We start from the raw sequence: 22,052 nt of genomic DNA on the forward strand, positions 1-22,052 counted from the left end.
GTTAAATAACCAATCATTAGCAAAAAAATAAAAAATAATTGTAAATAATAATGTACATTTTTCAAGCTTGATTAATCATGAAAACAGGACAGTAAAGCATAAATCTGCAACTGTTTATTGTCTGACAGATTGTTACTTACATGGAAATATCTTTTATTATTTATTTATCTTTTTTTTGCATTTATGCATTTACACTGCGAGACAAAAACAGCCTTAAATACACTGCAAGAACAAAAACTGATTAGTCAGCATGATCGCATAATCAAATATTGAATTCACATATCCTGAAAATAAAGCCTTTTAACAGAGCAGCTATAGATATATTTTTTTCTTAAAATAAAATAAATAACCAAAATATACGCCTTCATCACATATTCATGTTTCTTTGATTTTAAAATAAGTATACCATACAGTTTTTAGTCACTTTTGATACATTCATAATCACAGTTCCTTTCGATTTTGACACATTTCTCAAACAACACAGTTTTGCTTTTAAAGCATGAGCCCCCTAATTTCACAACAGCATCCACACCTGGAGATTCATTAAAATATCTTTGGGACTACTTTTCTTTTTTTGTTTGTTTTGTTTAAATGGTTGCAAACTGTGTTGCCTCAAACAGCCAGCCACAACAAGCAACAACTCAGCATCATACTGGAAGTACAGCACAGAAAGTAGAGGAACACATTGGTCTCCTCGCAGAGCTCAGCGGAGGGGGGGGGGGGGGAGTGAACAAACAGCAGAGTCGTCACAGACGGGAGCATCATCATGACAAAACACTGAGGGCGTCTGCCAGCACCTTTAGCTCATCCTTCACACCTTCCAGGCCTCCTTGAATCTTCAGTGGGTTGTCCAGGACTTCAATGCTGCTGGTGTATGGATCAAACCGGACAGAGAAGGGTCGCTTGATACCAGCTACATAGGTCCTGGTTGAATGTAAAGATGTAAAGAGGTCAGAGAGCAGTAAACAGTTGTCTTTAGCTCCTCATGAAAATATGCATTGAAGCTGTCTCGGAATTGTAAACCCAGACTTCCTTCTGACTGAGCAAAAAACTAATTGTTGTGTCTGCATACACATTTCTATCAAATAACACACACTCACCTATGGAATAGTATTCACAACAGTCATAAATGCTTCCCCAAATATCCGTCTGCTGATGTTTTCTCCTCCAATGTGGCTGGGATGTCATGTGCTGTATTCTACCAGAGACTGAATACTATCAAAACACTCAGTAAAGCTACTTGTTTTGCAGGGCAACATTTGATGTGTTTGCCAAATAAAACTCCAGCATTTGCCTTGGTAAGAAAGACCACATTAGTAACAGCTGTCTTCTCGCTGCTATGGCTGACCTACAAAAGTTTGTGGCCTCAGGGATTGGCTGTTCTTCGACCTTGTCCTTGCATAACCCTGTTTTGTTCCCTTCTTTTTATGCTTATGTATTTGTATGTGCATGTTTGGTACCTGAATTTCTCCTTTGCATTTGCGAAACTTTCCGAAACAAAGTAGACAGGCTGGTAGGTCTGGTCCTGATAAGGCTGCACTGCTGCAGCATCTGGATCAAACTCCCTAACCTCTGGCTCATCAGACAGAGAGTGCTGACAGGAAGTTAAATGAAAAAGATGGAGAATTAGTGGACAGTTCAGTCGGCTGAGATTGTTGCTTAAAAGAAATAAGCTGGAACGTACCACAAGTTCTCCATAAGAGGAAAGCAGCCCAGCTCCATAAGCCTTCATCTCACCATTTTGTTTACATAAGCCATACTCGATTGTGAACCAGTACAGCTGATGGGGAACAGAAAGAAGGCTTAGCGGGTGAAACATTAAATCCCTTCTTTGTATGTCATGTTTAAATTAGGGACTGTATAAAATGAGGTTGGATTTTTTTGTTGAAATGAATTGATGTGAGTGCTTTAGGTGATTGATCAGCTAACCAAGCACCCTCTTGTGGTTATGTGAAAGGTGCATGTAAAATCTTGGTAGGGCGGGGAGGCATCTACTTTTAGCATCCAGAAAAAGGCAGGTACTTTTAAATAAGATTTACAGGTAGATGATAGATCTATCACCATCAGTCGCATGCTAACATCTGTGCTGTCATCACTGTAATAGATTGTTGTCACATCCACAATTGCTCACTACTCACATGGTTTGAAACCAGGTTCTCAGCCGAACTTGTGATATCACAAATCCAGACTCTCTCCTTGTTTTCATTTGCAGACTACGGTACTTTATATTAACTGTCACCGGCAATCAGCCTATTGTATGTTATACTGTATATCGGATACTTTAATCTCATTCCTAGTCGACAGGGGAAGATCCAAAGGAAACCTTGCTTTTTTTTTCAGTCCATCTCTTCAGTTTAGTTATTCTTATATAGTCCCTGTGTGCTGTTAGTGTAGAAAGAGTTCTTTCTTACTGTGGACAGTTTCTCAATATCTTCATCTGAAGCCCCCAGAGATGCCAGACCTAGGTTCTACAAAATAAACAAATAAAAAAAAAATAATAATAATTTTACCACAATACAACAACACAACATGGGCTATAATTATTATATATGTGTAACCCCTAACCTGTGAAAACTGGGCAAAAGTGCGGTCAGCCAGCATGGGTACGTGTCCCAGCAATTCATGGACACAGTCACTGAGGAGGAAGAGAAAAAAGTGTTACCCTGTTCACACAAAACTGACCATTCAGTCTGAATGTTGTAGAAATGATCCACAAGTCCAAACATGCTTTTTATTATCAAGAATTACCAGTCCATTCACAACATGTTCGCATGACACTGGCTGAAAAGAAGTGTACTCACGGTTCTGGGGAGTGCATAGGGGAGGAGGCATGTCGGATGTACTGGGTGCACTGGAACACCCGGAATGCTAAACTGGCCAGAAAATCTCTGGCTGAGAGCAGACCTGCTACAGGACGCAGCAGGAAGCCTGTACGCTCTGTGTGTGTGTACAGGAGACAGAAAAGCAAACCCTGGTAATTGAGCTGTGTATTCACAAAGCATAATTTATTTTATTTGATCGTTTATCATCCTGTGTTTACCTTTCAGGAAACATGACACTTCTTCCAACTGTGGAATGTTATCCTGACTGTACCCACAATGCCGTTCCAGCAGACGAAAGGCCTCTAGGTATTCACTGCAGGCATGGGTGCTGTATAAGTCCCTCAAAGTTGAATAAACTTCCCGCCTGAGAACAGAGAAAGGAGAGAAAAACACATTTCTGTTTTTAAAAAAGAAAAAAAGTCATTTGTATATGTACAGCAACTGCAATGAAGCTGTTATCCAGTTTAAGGACCTTTCCGTATATTTAATTATTATTATGTTTTTGTATGTCTTCATATCAACTTATATTTAAGTTTTTATTATTCTTCTTTTACAGTTTAGCAAATCTCATGTCAAATATTTTTCACCTCCCTAAAAAAATCAATTATATAGAAACCAAATTATCAATAAAAGTGAAAATCCACTAAGTGAAAAGCTGGTCTCCATTATGAGTTTAGACTCATATATTTTGTAGTCCTGGCTTGTTTGTTGTTGCCTTTTGTCAGGCATAAAATACAAATCATTTACCACTGTCTCAGAGTTAGATTCTACATGCAACCTTTATGTATTAGCAGTCATTTAAAAGCAGTCCTTACCATGTGCCAATCTCATCCTCTGTGTATTCCACTCTGGGAATTGTCTCCCCACTGAGGAAAAACACAAGGACACGTTCATCAGAAATAACCAAATTTCCATGTATTTTTTATGGCTGTCTGTCTGCTCAGAATTTAAACCAAAGCCTGTATCTTACTGTTTGTATCTGAAGGCGATGTCTCCAATCATTTTCCTCCTCTCTCTGTAGGCAGGGTCTCTGTAGCCCTGTTCAAATCAAATATATCAGACACAGATCACATTAGTCCAATGTAATAACTAGGCAAGAAATGAGAATTATTTCTTATGCACAGGCAAAGTCTGTACTTACAGGATGGTCTTGATCTAAGTCTGGATCGAATTTTGTGACCAGATGATGACACCTGTCCAAATCTGCAATCTTCTTTGGGAACCAGTGAACTAAAAAAATTAAGAAACAAAATAATTAGTGCAGTTTTGAAGCATGTTTCTACAAAATAAATAAGGTTTTAAAATATATTTTTATAAAAAGAAGCATCACATTTGACTTCTTTGGTGGTTTTCACATCTTCTGCATTTCTCTTGATGGAGCTGATCAGAGTGTTGACGTCTGAGAGGTGCAGCTCGCAGCGGACAAAGTACTCCAGGCCCTCCAGGCTGTCCTTCGACTTCCGACGTGGTCGCGTCTCCAGGTGATGAATGTGGGCTTCAAATGTCTGAAAATGCAGTCAACAAAATTGAGATGTCACTCAATTACAGTATATTCAGCAAGAGTATATCCAGCCTAAATTTGTCAAACATGAAGCAACGATTAATGTAAATTATGGATTCTGTTTAACATAAAGATGCATAGAAATAACATCAAAAATATGCACATTTGGGACAATAAGACAAACTAACATTGTATTGTTCTTTAGCTAAATGAGGACACAGCATTCACCAGTTAACAAGAGTGCTTTCAAACATATTCATCAAACATATGTTTATATATATTTAAATATATATATGGCAGATAAATTATTTACTAAATGTACTGACAATGTAGGCCTATAATACATTATTTTAACAATTAATTTGGAGTTGCCAGATTGTGAGACCTCAGTTTTTATATTTATTTCACACCTTATCAGAAAGTGGGAAATCAATAACAGTAAAAAAATTTTTTAATTATATACAACTGCTCTGTAAATCTGTATTAAATAATAAACGTGGATAAATGTAGGAGCGACATAGAAGTTAACCATTTATAAATGTATCCATTCTTAACCATGGAAAAAAATGTTTTAAATACCTCAAACACTTTGAGCGTCCGCGACAGTGCAGGCGTCTTAGAGTTTCTTAAGGTGAAGAAGAGGTTGAGGAGCGCCTTTCCGTCGTCTTCCTCAAACACTATCTGTTCACTAGACTCTGCAGCTTCTGCCGCTGCAGCGGCGGCTTCTCTCTCCTTGCGCGCATCCTCGATCAAGCTTTGACGTCTGCCGATGAATCTTGGAGACTGTTCCAAAAAAAGAGAGAAACCAAAGTCCTGCATGATTCAAAAGAACACATAGACAGAGCACTCGGACACAAGCGACAGGCAACAGCTGATATGTAGCTATATATATATATTTTTTTTATTATTATCTCTTTGGAGTATTGATGGGATTGAAGCGCATGATAAATCTAAATGCGCATTAAAGCTGTAATGTAGAAAAAAACTCAGTTGAAAGTTATATATCAGCAGTTTTAGGGATGTATTATGATGCGTGTATTTAAAAATCTATATTTAATTGAAATTGCGCTCCAGGCACATGTGCGTAAAGAACAGCTCACCAACATTTCCTTAGCGCAGCTAAACAGTATTACTGCTTTAGTAGCTTTAGTCACCCAAAGATAACTACACTTCACTTTACTTTGCTGAATAAATGATTACAGGTTGCAGCTTGTAATCATAAAAACCATTATTTACCGTGATGGAATCGGACCTCTCCAACTCGGATGTTGCTCTGCGGATGCTCTTCGTGGAGGACGTGGAGCTGCTTGAAAGGGGCATCTTTAGGCTCACAAGTCTTCTGTGCTGAGAAGTGATCGCGCTGTTCTCTCTCTCTCTCTCTGTCCCTCCCTCTCTTTCTCTGTCTGTCTGTCTGTCTTTCTGTAGACCTCCCGGGCTGCGCTGCGCGTCCAGAGTTTTCTTTTTTATCTCAGACAGGGTTCCTCTTTTTATGGGATCATTTATTTGCAGCGTCTGACGTCAAACTCGCTAATCCCATCCCAGCTCATACAGTATATATGACCTTTAGTAAGACCTTTAGTGTGTGTACGAGCACAGATTATAAAACAGATTATACAGAATATTGTTGTATAGCAAATTAAGCAGACCATGGTTTTGTTTCTGTAGTTAATTTATGTTGATTTGATTAACATTTGACAAGTGAAGCTGTGAGGTTCCAACCACCACTGTAGTCATCTTTTAGACAATAATCAAAGCTTTGACCTCCAGGCTTTACATAAAGGTTAGACCAGAGAAAAAGTCAGCTGTGGAAAATTAAGTCACTTTATCAACTCAATCCAATCTCCACAGCTTCTCACAAATTAGATTGGATTGTATAAAAAAAAACGTGCAAAGGGGAAAGAGAACAACACATTGTTTTCTTGTTTCTGCCACACTATCTGTGTTTCTTACCTCAGCAGCGACAACATCAAGTGAATTTGTACTGCTTTTGGCTGACGACTTTGGTGGTTTAACATGATTGTCAGTGATGTACGGTGCCCACAGGCAAGAGGAGGTAAAAGGATTACTTGTGGACCTCTGGCCACATGCTGCCACAGCAGCAACCTTGTAAGGGTGCAGAGAAAGCAGCTGGGTCCCAGCGTGACTTCCACCTCAACCTGAACACACAGACTGAAAATGCTAAAGAGCACTGATGTAGCCTTAGGCACAGAAAACAGTGGTTCCTTCCTTTATTAGAGGGCCACAAAGTTAGAGTAAAGAGAGAAAGATAAAGCAAACAGACAGGAAGAAAGAGCTGCCTTTACACTTTGTTTTCTGCCTTGAAGTAAATTGGTATCTTTGAAAACAGAGTTTATGTGTTTTCCTCCTTATCTTGACCTTTTGTGAAAGTGATATGACATAAAAAGGCTGAACAGGCAGAAGCCTGACATTTTTCCAGAGATAGCAGCAATGATCAATTAAATGCTTTTGCTCCATCCATGTCTTTTAAGAACTTTTTAAAGCAATCAGATGTAGACAATAGAGTAAAATATAGCCAGATGTCATTTGTCATTTAAAATACACTTCAAACTCACAAAATGTAGGCTAGCACAGCTTTAAAACCAAAAATAGAATATTTAAATATTGCAATGTGCACTGAAAACATTATTCGAATGCAACCAGACTTTCTGTGTCTGTGGAAGAGCAGCAGACCTGCAGGCTGAATCAGCACCAAGATAAACTGATATCTCTCCATGTCCTCCCTTCAAACGTCTGCTTCTTTCAGTTCAGTTTATCAAGAGATAACTGCTTATTTGAAATTTGTCACAAAGCTTTCTTGATTTTTATGTATGCCCACGAAAGACAAGCTCAAATACACAGAGTATTTTGAACTTCTGATATATCATTAAACAGAATAAATATAATTTGAACTCTCCCTTTATGTAAAATCTGTTGGTTTTTGAACATTAAATATTAGAATATTTACATTTCTGGCTCCGAATTAAATAATATAAGGGACACTTAAGAGAGTTTTGAAAATGGCGAAACAATTAAAACAATGAATTTACCTGGTGCATCGTTTCCGACTCTGTTCGCCTGCTACTACTCATCGCAGGTATAAAGGCCACCTTTTGTTAGAAATGTTGCACTTGAAGGGGCAATACCTCTCTGCCATCTGCACCTCTGTGTTTATCCAATTCCATCTTCTTTTCTGGAAGTGTCGTACGTTTCCACAAATGACACCAGGATGATAATTATTACAATTATGTATTGATTCAGCTGCAGCATTGTGGCTTTGTGAGTGTCAGCTTTTCCCTGCATAATTGTGGGACTTCAGACGGGCTAATTGCAGCTAGCACGAGCAGCTGGGCTATTATTCATCATCCTCCACATTTCTTTTCTCCCTCTCTCTGCTGAACAATGCTGCTCACCTTTGTGGAGGTGATTACACTCATCCAGTTGATGAAGAGAAAACAGAAAATAAATGTACTATCAATTGCAATAATGTTGGGTAAACAGCCTCAAAATAAGCATATCAGCTTGGGGTGCTTATGCACGATGAGCCAAACCTTCATGGAATTATGTGTGGGTGTTTTTGGTGTATTTTTTATGATTCTGTCCACAACCATTATGTGTTTTTACTGTTTAATTTCTGGAAATTTGCATCTGTGAGTCATCTGTATGCTGTCTGATCAGATTTAAATACAAGCATACCACAGGTACAGCGTCACAAACATACACTATAGCAAATCTTTCTTAGACCTGACTTTTCTTTAGTCACCTCACCTGTTTTGGGGTAAAACAGACAAAAGATAATTAGCATTTTCTGTGAGAGGAAACCTCATACCTGCAGAGTTACCCTCTCTTTTTTAGGTAATAGATGTGTGTGAATATTGAAATAGTCAAAAGAGTCCTGAATCATGTCAACAGTGCAGAACACTACAGCACTACGTTGACTGGTAAACACTGATTGGCTTTGTGTGTCATTGCTCTAAAACCAAAAAATACAATCTATAACAATGTGTGGTGATAATTAATAAGTCATAACTGCTACTTGCTTGCTAGCGAGGCTTCATATATTTTGATTTTGCAGTGAATCAGAAGAGTTTAAAAATATCTTTATTCTACTTTATTCCTCTCTGTCTTTCTTTTTTAAGTATCTGTGAGTGCCGATCACTGTGATTGTTTTTGCATGTGTCAAAATACAGCTGCCAAGTGGAATGAGTAATCACACAGAGTGCTCCTTCAATGCTTCTGTCTACATGTGTAATGACAGCGGTGGCATAAAGTGTTCCAGGGGTGGGCGAGCGTTTGAGGGACTGATGCTCAATCGTCCATGCGGACTGCCGTCATCACGTTGGTGCCATGGTGGCCAGTAACTATACAGCTGTGTCTGTGATATGACCACACACATTACCAGCTCGCCACTGTGACCCCATCGTGATTCACGACACCCAAACACAGACTTCCTATTCACTCTATTCACAAATCTGTTGTTTAGGCTATTGGCCTCTGCCATAGTCATTCTCACAAACATTTACAGAGTGCAAATGTAATTTAATGTGATCCCATTATGACTGAACAGAGCCGGTTAATTGAAGATTTCTAAATCAAGCACAAGCCTAAAGTGATTTTTGTTTCCACTTAAGGAAAACAAGTCATTTCTGTCAAGTGTTGCTCATTAGAACATTTAGAAAAGGATCTGCAGATGGGATGACGGGACTTCTTAGAATAAAAGATGATGTATTTAAAATTTCCCACTCATTCATCTGGAGAGCAGTTAAAAGAAAGTGGTGGCATTAACCTTTTGAACTACTCAATGATGATTCTCTACCACACATTATCCGGGCTTACAGCTAAACGTGTTATGCCTCTCGCTCAGTCTTTGTTTCTCGCGCAGCCTGTGCTTTTTTCTCTAAATGTCATATCTGATCAGTCTGACTGTGGTCCGGATGCATCTACTCTGTGTGTCATGTTGGATATGCCCAGCAGGACAAAAAAAAATCACAGGGAGTTATAAGTCATTCAAGAACAATTTCCATCAATCACTTTAAGTGTTCTAAGTCTAACTCACTGGACACAAATAGCATAAATTTGTTTGTTTCTTGTTTACAGGCACATAGAAAAATCCAGATGTTGATGCTGATGTTGAATTTATGTGTGCATCTTTGTATTTTCTTAAAGCCGCCACACAGCCATGGAAGCCTCTCCTACAACTCAGCACTTTTCACCTCTCTGATTGTCCAGAAAAATAAACCTGGTTGTAGTCATCATCACCGGGTGGTGCTGGGGTCACAGAAGCAGCACGCCAGTGTTGTAACAGCACCCATTTCCCCTCCAGCTGTGAGAGAAAGCATTGTGGCTGGAGAGACTGTTAATTGAATTTAACCTTTCCTTAATGGGGCTCCTGTCATCTAGCAGCCTGGAGGGTTGAAGTTACTGCAGCTCGTGTTGAAAATCAAGCAGCTGGAGCCTCAGATCACCCTCACCTGTAGTGCTACAACAGCTTGTTCTGCCCGTCACATCACTACACCTTTAAATCATTTATATACAGAGTTGAAAATAGTTTTTTGTAATGTGTTCACTGACCAGAAAAAACCTGAAAGCATGGAATCAATGCTAGCTGCCACATGTTATATCTACAGACCAAATACATTCATTAAATCTGTGATGATGATGCACAATATTACCTAATACACATATACTGAATATCATCCAGTGTTTGTCATCCATCCTTTAACATTGACTGTTATGAGCCACCATCTAGATGCAGTATATGTTGTTATACCTACCAGTCTAAATCACCTAAAGCAAACAGCAGTTTGTGTTCTCCACAGACAGATCTTGTTAGGACAAGATGAAAGGTAGCCTTCAGGGTCCAGGGGGACAACAGTGACCGACCATTGCTGACAGGAAACTGAATGATTTGCTGTGTTCTCATGGACACAGAATCATAACTGCTTTTCTTTCAAAAATGTTAATAATGAAAATGAAAAAGAAACGTAAAAAAAGTAAGTGTGCCCTTGACAGAAACACCTTAACTGTCAGAATTTGAATAAATGTGGTTTTGTTTGTCATATATTTGATGCTTAAATTACAGGGGAAAAAATAGTAATAACAACACAGAAAATCTGTCATGGTGGGTGTCTGTGCATGTGATAGTAGGTGTTATGGGGCGTGTTTTTTTAAAAAGGTTTATCTGTCTTTGCAGAATCAGAGTGATGGAGACGGCAAAGGACAAAAAAACGAACCAACAAACAAACAAGATGTCATGATTGAAATTGCTCATCGGCGCAGATGAAAGTAAATTGCGCTCAAATTGTGTAAAGCATGAACAGAGAACTCAGCCTGCCATAAGTTGGATCGATGGCTCTGCAACATTAGTTACGCATGCAGGTCCTTCTGACGCATCCACCTCTGAGGAGATATAGTAGTTCCGTTTGCCATTTTTCCATCCCTCACCCACCCCCGACCACCCTCCCGAGACCTCCTCCTGTGAATAATGACTGCAGCTGTGTCAATGTAGCAACTAGTCATGTGTGCGTGTGCTTGTTTGTGTGTCCTATTTTGATGGCTTTTTACAGTCAGTGGGTATGTGTGTGTCTGTCTGATTATGGTGTACAGATAGGCCATTACCCATGCTTTACGAGGAGAGGGGCTTAATGGACAACAGAGGATGCAGAGGCAGGATGGCTGGTAAACACCGCCCTGTCCTTGCAGCCATATCAATACTGCCATCTGGGAGTTTGGCCACTTCATTCACAAAACCAATAGCCCAGTGGGATGAGATGGGCCAATGTAGGCACTGTTCAATCAAAAGAAAACACAAGGGCCATCATGACATCCACTTCCCGGATGTCAATTCTTTTCTTCTTTTTGCTTTAACTCTATGTGTTTGCAAACGAGATTGGCAAGAACACCTCGAGTCCAGACCGCTCTGATTCCAGACTCTGACCAATATGAGCAACAAAATCTTTTGATTTGTGAAAATATTGATCAGATGGCTTTAAAATGATAAACAGCTCATTTGGCAGATCTGTCTGAATATTTCCACATTCAACCGATCAATACTCAAGGATTAGCTAATCAATGTATGAAAATGTGAAGGTAGCTTTATACAGAGGTTTAATCACTCATTCAGTTTTTACTACTGAGTTCTATTCATGGTTACAGGCCTGAGACAGTCTAAGCAGGGTAGTTTGGCATGTAAATCACAACGAACATGATCTTTGTCCATCTCTAGTATTATTGTTGACGGCTTTTCCAATTAAAACACCATCCGTTCTAAGATGTTTATTTGCATGATCTGAAGGTGCTCTCTTTGCTGAAGGTGTTTTCAATCTACTCCTGTACATCAGAATCAGAACTTCTTTATTCATCCCTGAGGGGAAATTCTTTAAAATATAATATAAAAATAATAATTATTGTTATGAGGTCAGTACAGCAAGGAAAGTGGTACATTTTTTTATATTGAAACATTTTCTGATCTAACCTCATTTTGTGGATTTAAAGATAGGAAAACTTAAGTTTAAAAAAAATAACAAATTGACAAAATGTTGTGTCTAAATGTCTGTCTATACTTCAGAAGAGATCCAGTGTTTGTGTTGTTCACATGTTGAAAATTTAAGCGATTTTCAAGGATAAACAAACTGCTATCAAAGGATTTAACCCTTCGGGCATTACAGATTAAGTTCCATCTTGGTCCCCTGAAAGCTCTGCAGCACACTAGAGGATGGGCACCTGCTTCTCTCTGTGAATGCACAGTAACACCAGAGTTAATGTAAAAGAACAGATTAAGTAGGAGGAGAGGAGCACTGGATCATTGTTATATCTGTGTGTAGTATGCTACTGATGATGGCAGAAAAGCTAGTTGTATTTCCTACCTTCTGCTTTGAGCAATCAAACCACAGAGATTCTTTTGGCACCAATGATCTCCACCTAGCAGGTTATGCTCAGTGAAATTGTACATTTGCCTTATCTTTACAACATTATGGTAGCATGAAAGTGAAACCTCTATCCACCTGCAGACAGGTACTCAAAGACAAAAAGGTGAAATTCACTGGTCGTTTCTGTATTGCTTCTCTAGTAATTCAAATAATTTGAACAGACAGATGCAGAGATTTAAGGTCTGGGTGTTATTGAGAGTTAATCTTGACTTCTTTATATGTACAGAGGAAAAACTTCCAGTATCATCATCATTGAAATGTGTGCTGGGAAAGACTCATTTGAACAGCCAGGTGTGTGCCCACTCACCAGGAGGACTGGACAGAAGAGGGGGTGTAATCTGAGGACTTGTTGAAGGGCTGAGGCTGTAAAGTACAGCTTGGTGTGAGAGCTGCAGGTGTTACTATTGTCTTAAAAATGTTACTTCAACAGAGACTTCTGCAGTGGGTTGGAAAAAAACAAGTCTTGCATTATAGCACACCAAGCTCATCATATGTTTGTACTGTAGCACTTATGTTCTTAATCTCTGGTTCATCCCAAATGCTACACAATCACATTTGATTTCTTCTGTGAGTACAGACCCTGCTGGTAAATGTCACACTGTGACAGGCACAAAGCCTGGTCACAACAATCCTACCCCGAGGGGCCCCAGCGCTGTCACGTCCTCTCAAAGTGCGTGGAGTACACAGTGGTTGATAGCAAACAGAAAGACGGACGGAATTTAGTGGTTTTACGTCTGTTAGCCTGTGGGCTGTTTCCGCAAAAAGCACATTTCCTAAAGAAGAAGAGCTCAAGAGCTCAAGCTCAAGAGTAGAATGTGACTGCACATGATGATCATTGATGATTTAGTCCTGTAGGATGTCCTGTGTGATTAGGACAGAACATTCTCACTTTATTTTGAAGTGAATCTGATGCTGTAGATTTGTCTAATTTGAAATGTAGTTTCTAATGAAAAGCAAATGACTGAAAGCTATTATCACCTCTCTGTCGCACATAATCAGAATTTACCTTGATGTCATCTCAGGGGTCCGAAGAAACACTGATGTTATCCAACAAAGCAAATAAATTACAACTCTCGTGGTACTGCTTCATTCAAGGCTTACTGAGGCCTTTCCTTGAAGTTGATGGGGTTTTTTAAATAATACTTTTTTTGCATAGCTTTTGAAAAAGAATGCCCTCATCCTTTGCCAAAAATATCTGAAAATGATTAAATCAAACACATGCAAGTGCTTCACAATATAATATAATTCACCATATAGACATTTTGTAAATGTAATAGAGCTTTTAGGTGCAGACACTCTTTTATGAAGCATAGATGTATGAAGCCCTCTTGTGGCTTACATATGATCTGTAGAAGCACTCACAATCCATCCCACAAATCTGCCAAGGTCCAGGGTTTGAAATCATTCCACTGACCTCTGTTGTGACATCCTCCATGTTAACTAAGCATTCCAAAGAGCACCCATACCTGCAAGAGTGTGTGGCCCCCGTTTATGCTTGATGGTACTCTTCTAGAAAGTTGGCAGGCACAGCTGAGAACTTGTCAGTGATGCAGATATCTAAGCAGGCTCTGATCAGGGGGTGGGGTCCTAAGCAGACCTAGGCTATAACACTGTGTTTTTCTCTCCTTTTCACCTGATAACAAGTCACTGTTTGCAGTTTCATATTCACACCCACAGACACAATGCCTAATTAAAACTGCTCATGCAAAAATATGTGGTCAATATGTGCATGTTTATTTATTTAAAAAATGGCAGAGGTGGTTTAAGATTAAAATGTATTAAATTTGAAAGTTTTTATTTAAGCCATCACTGCTTATTTATTCTTTGACTGCCTGTTTGTACCTGCCTATTGTATTGAGTAATAGGCGTAATAGGTGTAACTGTTTCTCAGGAATGAGGTTTTCGCAACTTAGGACTTGAATGCAGCACCATATCTGACTCTCCCAGCCGTCCAACCAGAACTCAGGATACTGGGGCGCGTGTGTCGCTTGCGCGTGGGGGTTGAAGCGGAGACGCGTGAGCGAGGCGACAAGCGAGAATTCCGCTCATTTAGAGGTAAGACTGCCGAAACAGTTAGTAAGCACAGATATTTCGTCAATACAAATATATATTGGCTGGAAGGCCCGCTAGTCATTAAGATTATGAGACATTAAAGTGATCGGACAAACCTCTGCTTAACCGTCTTTCGAGATTTTGTTCTGACTCTGCTTTTACTAAACCCCGTAGCTTACGGTAGCTAGCTAGTGTTAGCTTGTCAATACGGCCGTTGGTACTAAGCTAGCAGCTGTGTCGTTAACGTGTATTTTAATTTAGCTACATACGGAGGATGTATATTATTATTTCACGGACGATTGGAATTAAGGATATTGTACAACTCGTTATCGTTCACACTTGCTGTTAACTAAATTGCTTACTTCATAGCACGTTGTAGTTTCCTGCTAGCTAGTTAGCTAGCCGGGCTAGCTGCTGTCAGAGCTTTGGCACCGCCCATACAACTTCAGTAAATATTTGTATGGGCTTGTTTGTAAACTGATGTTACATACGTGTAATAATTTACATTTACCAATAGGCTTCTCGGGTTGTCAGAGTTAGCAGCAGACACTTTACATATTGTGAACAGTGATATGCTAACTTCGGTTGCCAAAGCCAGCGTTAGCATGTCAATGCGTCATCGGCCTGCGCTTGCTCAACACTCGTGTTGATCACCCGACGTTAGCTGGTGTGCCTGTCCCCGTTTTGTTTGCCGATACTTTTTAATATCAGATTTTACACCGACTGTTTGTGTTGGTGACAAACGTTCTCCATCAATAGAAAAACGTTTGTCAATGGAAACCCCGGCTTGTTGATAACACTTCATTTCCTGCCGTTCACGTTGTTGCTGCTTCGCTCTGCCAGTAGTTACTCAATCACTGTCATTGTTTACAATAGGTACATTACTAATACAACTGATTTGTTTCTAAGCAGAGGAAGGAGCTGATACTTGATCATGGATGCCAATAAAGGTAAAGGCATTTGTATTGTAGCCCTCCACAATAAAATACACGTTTCAGTTCATGTTTACATGTTGGTAAGAACAAGAGCAGTGCAATGCTGTAATTGATAATTGTGATAAATGCATTAAAAATGATCTTTTACCTTAAGGTAAAGGGGATCAAGGAATGCAAAATCCAGGAGGGCAGTTGGATAGACCTGTCACCTTTAACTTTTTGGAAAGGTAAGTGCAGATGGTGTGTACCAGGTTTTTGGGACAGTTGTGATATGTATCAGCTGTATATTAATGTAATCAACCAAAAGACCACATAATAAGAAACAAAATTTGCCACACATGCTAAACAAAGACAGATCTGACCTTTAAAGTAGTACAGATGAAAGAGCCACTGTAGAAAACTACCATGCTATGTCACCCAATACCATACAAAGTCATTCTTCATCTTTTGGTAGCTCCAAAAATCTTAGGCTGAGGATTTACAATGGTTAATTCAGAACTACAGTTTCACATTGTTATTTTAGTTTTGCCTTACAGTATATAAATGGATCTAACCACGCCACTTCTCTTTTCTCATAGCATGCTTCCTAAAGTTGTGAAGAGGCGAGTGCATGCCTTGAAAAGGTTACAGGTGCAATGTGCTAACATAGAAGCTAAATTCTACGAGGAGGTCCATGAGCTAGAGAGGAAGTATGCTGCCCTTTATCAACCACTCTTTGATAAGGTACAGTGTCTTATGTTTTTATGATGAAACATTGTTTTCTCACTACTCTCGACGTGTAGAATTTCCTCTACATGTTTTATATTGATGCAAACAGAGTGAATGCTATGCAAAGGACAACAAGAAAGCAAGTCAGTTATGTCTTTTTTCTGCACTAATGGGTGTTCAAGTATGTCTCCCTGGTCTGACCTGAGGTCAGTGAGGTCACAGCCCTGGTGCTAAATTGAAAACTGCTACAACGAGTAGTCGACTGTTCTTTGTCAGTCAAGGCTATTTCCAGAGAGAGTGACAAGAAGTCTGCCATTCTTAATCACAGTGGAGAGTGGCAGCTGTAATCCCACTGCACCTGTTTACACTTTGTGCATATCGGGTGTTGATATCAGTGAGCAAGCTGAAAATAAGTTAACCTTACCAAATGAATGTCTTACTATATAGAAATAACTCACACCAGTCTACAAACCTCTGTTTAAATACATTGCATTGCAATAAACAGTGTGTTTCACGTATGTCACAGAGACGAGACATTGTCACAGGAACAGTCGAACCCACAGATGAGGAGTGTGAGTGGCACAGTGATCGAGAGGAAGAGGAAGAATTAGCTGTAAGTACTACGTTAGACATCTTTCTCATTGAGACTTTTCAAAAGTTTAAATTGCTTTATGTAATTGTTTACATTGCCCTGCTCACTGTACAGGAGGAGGTGAAGGAAAAAGCTGCTATTGAGGATGCAAAGAAAGAGGAGGCCAAGCCAGAGGAAGATCCAAAGGGCATCCCTGAGTTCTGGCTCACCATATTTAAGCGAGTGGACATGCTCAGTGACATGCTACAGGTACATTTTAATGATTCACTTCATTTTTAAACAATTCTGAGGCTTTCCTGACATGACTGTTGATCTTCTAGGAACATGATGAACCCATCTTAAAGCACCTGAGAGATATTCAAGTCAAGTTTTCTGAGCCAGGACAACCAATGGTCAGTGTTGGCACGGGGTAATATGATGACAAACACAATGCATGCCAGGTCTTGAGTCACATTATCTTTTTCGGTCTTTGACAGAGTTTCACATTAGAGTTCCACTTCGAGCCGAATGGTTACTTCAACAATGCAGTCCTCACTAAAGTCTACAAGATGAAGTCAGAGCCTGATGCTTCAGATCCTTTCTCTTTTGAGGGACCAGAGATCATTGACTGTGAAGGGTGAGAACAAATAAACATCTGTGTTTTACTGTGGTTTTGAAACACGAGTTGATATTGGAGTGGATATTGTGTGGTTAGTAAACCATGTCTTTCCATATAAATATCTTTGCAGCCCACATACCAGCCTCCACTTGGCATGTCCTACAACTTTTACCTTTTTTGTATCCCTGTTCTGTTGCCGCTCACGTTCATGTACTTCTTACCTCTAGCTGTCAGATAGATTGGCACAAGGGAAAGGATGTGACAGTCAAAACTATTAAGAAGAAGCAAAAGCATAAAGGCCGTGGCACTGTCCGCACTGTTACCAAACAGGTGCCCAACGACTCGTTCTTCAACTTCTTTAACCCTGTCAAAGGTGAGAACACACAAAGATAAACTGAAAATATGGTACATTTCTCTGGTTTTAAATGTATCATTCAAGGCAAATTGTCCTACTGTTTAATAGCTTCTGTATTTGTTTCACATGATGGTAACTACATTTACTCTGTGTATAATTGTAAAAAAAAATCATGACATCTGCAAGGACAGAACTTATGAACAGTTTAAAGTATTTTGGCAAAAATCTTAAAAATTGGCCTTTACAGTGGTTACAGCATTGTGCTAAATTCAACAGCAGGTGGCACCAGGCTGTGTGTGATTGTACACTGTTTTGTGTAGGTGGAGCAGTTGGCCTGTGTTCTTCTGTGAAGACTTTGTGGGCATGCTAACTTTGGTGATACTAAACATTAATTTATTATGTGACAGGTAGAGATTAAGGAGCTTTTACAAAAATCATGATGTAGCCTCCCTGGCTCAACAATGCTTATCAGACGTCTTGATGTATAATTACTAAATCATTGCATATGCATAGTATCTTACCTTAATAAAGTTCCTAAATTGTGTATTTTTTTCACCTTATAGCTTCACCAGATGGAGAATTGGTAAGCTAAGAACCGTTTATTCTTCATGTAATAATTGTTTTGCATGTTATTCTCTTCCCTCAATTTGTTGCTGTGTTACACGCTGTCTTCTTGTTCTTTAGGATGAAGACTCTGAGTTCACCCTAGCCACAGACTTTGAGATTGGTCATTTCTTCCGTGAAAGAATAGTTCCCAGAGCGGTGCTGTATTTCACCGGAGAGGCCCTGGAAGATGATGAGAGTGTGAGTGTTTTTCCTCTACAACGCAGTAACCAAATTAGACTTGAATATAGCTGCAATGCACAAGTCAAGTCAAATTTATTTATAAAGCACATTTAAAACAACTTTCGTTGACCAAAGGGCTGTACACAGGAGTCAATCACATATTAATAAAATCAAAGTAAATTAGTAAAAATACAGTAGACAAGATAAAACGCATAGGAGATGGAGATAAAAGCCAAGGTGAGCTGCCTATTTAAGTGTTAAAAGCCAAAGAAACCAAATAAGTTTTGAGTCTGCTTTTAAACTCTTCTACAGACTGAGCAGATCTGACTTGAAGAGGCAGACTGTTCCACAGATGCAATGTACAAAAATTATTCGCACAAACCACAAGATGCATTGCATTGCAGAGTCATCTGTGCTGACTCTAAAACATGCGACTGTTGGACAGGTTTTCATTGTCAATTTTATTGGTTGTATTACAGTTTGAAGAAGAGGAGCTGGAGGAGGGAGATGAAGAGGTTTGTAATACTACATTCAGTCAAACATTGTATTTAAACTGAAATGTTGGACAACTGCTGTTCACACAGAACTCGGGAGGGCAGCTCTCACTGCACACAACACTGCAGTTTTCATCTCTTGGTTTTGTGTCACAGGAACAAGATGAAGAGGGTGATGAAGATGATGACGATGGAGATTTTGACCCCAAGGTCAGTTTGAATTATTTTGTGAAGGATGCAATGTTTGCACATTTTCTTTTAAACTACATTCTGATGAGAGTTGAACTACTAGGTTGTAGGATATAAAAACAAGCAGACAATGTGTGACAGGTCAAACCAGAGAAAAGAGCACACAGCAAGTGTGGTTCTATTATTTGCACAGATGTATCATAACTGATAACTTAAATGACGATACCACAAGTTAACCTATAAACAATGCAAATGCATTGTGGGACTAATAAAGGTTTTCTTAATCTTTTCTTAATGGTATGTCTGAAGGTGGAATGAGATTATTGCACTAATTTATGAAATTATGCTTGTATTGGGAAGGACAAAGCTTCTGTTGTGTTGTTCATGGTGGGCTTTTATCATTCTTACTTGGAAGACTGCTGTCTCAGTTTGTTTTTGCTCCTGCCTGGCATTTGACACCAAGGAAAGAGCTGTTGTCTGTTGGATTTGTCATTTGCCCTTATGGTGCTAAAGGTATTACTTGCTGCATCTTAAGCTTGTAAACACCTGCTCTTAGCAACTTTGTACTTTACAGTGCAGTTGCATTATATTCACATTATATTCTAGTTACATTTGAAATGTATAAAGACGATTAAATTATTATTTAATGTAAGGGCATTAAGAGACCGTCATTGTGGTTTAGCTGCTGGCGTGGTTCATTTATGAGCTAATCCAGTTTGAAAGTGAGTATATAAGTATAATCTGCCCTGCAAGCAGTTGTTTTTCAAGGCACCAACAATGCTGCTTTGTTTGTGAGTGAGGTTCTTCAGTACATTGTTGTGTTGTGTTTGTCCCACGTTCCTGCTGTCAGCCTGTGTTTTGCTTCAGGAATTCATGGTGCTTATTCGTTTCACTGTGCACACCTTCATTTCTGAATGTGATGATTAAATTTGTTCATACTGTTGTCTCTCCCTACCCCGGATTTCCCCTCCATTACAGGCATAATCAAACATTCTCACCCCATGCATTTCTAGGTAAGGGAGAAATAAGGCAGGCAACCCATGTACATTACACCCTGTCTTGTCCTATGGCTTTGGTTTATCATTCTTGCTGTCTTTCTCTTTCACTACATCTCTGATTCTCTTTGTAGTCAGAGGTATTTATGATTCCTAACTCACATCTTGGGTAGAAATGGCTTTCTTTCTCCTTCTGTCTTTGTTTCCATCTAGTTCCTGCTTTAGTCCCATCCCAGGTTTCTAACATCATTTCCCTTTGCTGGTGCTTTCATTTGCTATCTTGTTACCCAGCTCTAGTTGCCCGTTAGTGCCCAGTGGCCTTTTAGCTGCCTGCCTTGCTCTTGTCTAATCTATTTTCTGTGTTATTTTCCCTACAGAAAGAACAGCCCCAGCCTGCCGAATGCAAACAGCAGTAACCATGGTGACCAGGGGAGGTGGAGACCTGCTGTCCTTCAGATCACTTCTTAGCCATTCAGCAAGTCCTCCTACTCTTGCAGGCTCTGCCCTTTTATGAACTCTCATGAACGCAATAGAACGCAAACCAAACTGCATTTTTACAATGTGCATGACTTCTTTTTCTTTTGTCTTGCGCCCATCTCTCACCTCATTATTTGGCTACATTCAAATTCAAAGCAGGAATTGACTCCTAATTCAATTACCATGGCATCATAGAGAGACAGTGTTCTTTGCTAAGGTGCAGTAGGTTACTACTGCCGAACTCAGAACATCATTATTTGAAAAGATATAGGAATAAAATGGATCCCAACTTTAATTTTCATTGAAGTAAGTCAGTTACTCAGGGTTTTTTAATGCCAACAAGAGAAGTGAACTGCTGAAAAGTTTGACTTAATCTCTCACTGGGGTTGTGTTTTTCTTTTGTTACAGTGTGTTTTTTAAGAGACATACAATGTATCAATTTGAATTTAATTTACGTTTTTTAAGTGTTCATTGTCATGTCATTGGACTATTTATTCTAGTGTCATGCCGCTGTATGGAATGGTGTATTTTGGGGAAAGCTTCAAGGCACACCACACTTCTAGGCTCATTGTTATTGGCTCAGATTTTATTTGGGCTAGTAGATCAACAAAACGTGAATACTGCCAAGTCATGTTTTTTATTATCAAAGACTGAAAATTTCATTTCGAATAGTACTTCTCACCTCTGCCCAGGTGTATTGGGCTTAATAAGCATTTAAACTAAGCACTTGAGTGGACACAAAAGCACTACTTAACAGCCTGAGACAGACTTAGTTGTACCTGAAAATCATCATATTTCTTCTTCTTTGTCACTTCACTCCAAACCTAAGACAACAGGGATTAAAGTAATTTAGAAAGTCTTTTTCAGTCTATTTAATGAATACAACCTGAGCATCACTAACAGTCTGAATATACCCGCCAACAGATTTAATTGAAATCCATTAAGCTTTTGTTTATAAAAGATCACTTCTTCCACCAATAGGGCTGGGTGAAGGAAGTTTGGTTCCAATGTAAATTCTGTTGCCACAAAGCCAAAATCGATGTATACGCCGTCCTTTGTTTGCCAATTGTCATTAACATAATATAATCTAATACAGCATTACAAGTTGTTTAAGAATATATATAAATATTTCTGTTATCGTAGAATGTCTGTGGAAAAACCAATTGGATCAGGGTGCCAATGTATTTTATATAATACTGCACTGGGATATTGGCTGTTTGGTTAGACACATTTGCCTGGTGACTGTTCATTGACTGCAGCGACAGCTAATGAGTACCCACCCCCTCTTCTCTTTTTAAAAAAAGATTGTAGATCGTGTTAAACGGATCTCTGAGCCACGGTTGTCATCTTCAAACCTACCACATTGGACCGTGTGCTAGCAATGGCCTTAACTGGTTCTTATTCACAATTTGTTACTTGCGCAATATTTCTTTTCAATTTGTACAGAGGTAGTTAAGATATTCTATTAAAGTTGTGCGACATGCAAAGGTGTTTTGGGTGTCCTTTGTCATTTTTATGTGTTCACCATGTGTGAGTTGAGAGCTCCTAGTACAGGCTGCATACGTCTTAGTTTGTGATAGAAGGGTGTGAGTTAGAGGGAGCCTATACTGTGGATCTTACATT

At 39.3% G+C, this 22,052-nt stretch overlaps 2 protein-coding genes across 7 annotated transcripts; one reads left to right on the plus strand and one right to left on the minus strand.

Annotated features, from left to right (window-relative positions):
* Positions 1-566: 566 nt before the first annotated feature.
* th (tyrosine hydroxylase) lies at positions 567-5,739 on the minus strand. Its single transcript, XM_028407779.1, has 13 exons — positions 5,560-5,739; positions 4,903-5,106; positions 4,153-4,327; positions 3,964-4,052; positions 3,793-3,860; positions 3,638-3,688; positions 3,041-3,186; positions 2,802-2,937; positions 2,566-2,635; positions 2,412-2,468; positions 1,685-1,780; positions 1,461-1,594; positions 567-924 (listed from the first exon to the last, which is right to left on the minus strand). Exons 1-13 carry the CDS (start codon positions 5,641-5,643, stop codon positions 765-767), a joined length of 1,470 nt encoding a protein of 489 aa, XP_028263580.1. The 5' UTR covers positions 5,644-5,739; the 3' UTR covers positions 567-764.
* An 8,445-nt stretch (positions 5,740-14,184) lies between these two features.
* On the plus strand, positions 14,185-21,309 carry nap1l4a (nucleosome assembly protein 1-like 4a). 6 transcript variants are annotated; one of them, XM_028407933.1, is made up of 14 exons: positions 14,185-14,303; positions 15,213-15,250; positions 15,390-15,462; positions 15,814-15,958; positions 16,470-16,784; positions 16,856-16,927; positions 17,012-17,151; positions 17,361-17,506; positions 18,052-18,071; positions 18,173-18,292; positions 18,754-18,789; positions 18,925-18,978; positions 19,936-19,970; positions 20,330-20,687. In XM_028407933.1, exons 2-13 carry the CDS (start codon positions 15,235-15,237, stop codon positions 19,939-19,941), a joined length of 1,143 nt encoding a protein of 380 aa, XP_028263734.1. In that variant the 5' UTR covers positions 14,185-14,303; positions 15,213-15,234; the 3' UTR covers positions 19,942-19,970; positions 20,330-20,687. The 6 variants fall into 6 exon arrangements, with proteins under 6 accessions (XP_028263734.1, XP_028263729.1, XP_028263735.1 ...); XM_028407934.1 differs by lacking the exon at positions 19,936-19,970 and having other exon boundaries at positions 14,186-14,303; positions 16,470-16,556; positions 16,650-16,784; positions 20,330-21,309; XM_028407928.1 differs by lacking the exon at positions 19,936-19,970 and having other exon boundaries at positions 20,330-21,309.
* Positions 21,310-22,052: the final 743 nt, after the last annotated feature.

Source organism: Parambassis ranga, chromosome 6, assembly GCF_900634625.1.
Source record: "Parambassis ranga chromosome 6, fParRan2.1, whole genome shotgun sequence".
Taxonomy (NCBI): domain Eukaryota; kingdom Metazoa; phylum Chordata; class Actinopteri; family Ambassidae; genus Parambassis; species Parambassis ranga.

Bases quoted from the DNA above. Each gene is read 5' to 3' on its own strand.
- nap1l4a (XM_028407928.1), top strand. The intron at 15,959-16,469 runs GTACAGTGTCTT...CGTATGTCACAG, and splicing joins ATCAACCACTCTTTGATAAG to AGACGAGACATTGTCACAGG. The intron at 17,507-18,051 runs GTGAGAACACAC...TTCACCTTATAG, and splicing joins CTTCTTTAACCCTGTCAAAG to CTTCACCAGATGGAGAATTG.
- th (XM_028407779.1), bottom strand. From the start codon at position 5,643: ATGCCCCTTTCAAGCAGCTCCACGTCCTCCACGAAGAGCATCCGCAGA. The intron at 3,861-3,963 runs GTAAGTACAGAC...TGATTTGAACAG, and splicing joins ACTTAGATCAAGACCATCCT to GGCTACAGAGACCCTGCCTA. The intron at 3,689-3,792 runs GTAAGATACAGG...GTTTTTCCTCAG, and splicing joins ATCGCCTTCAGATACAAACA to TGGGGAGACAATTCCCAGAG.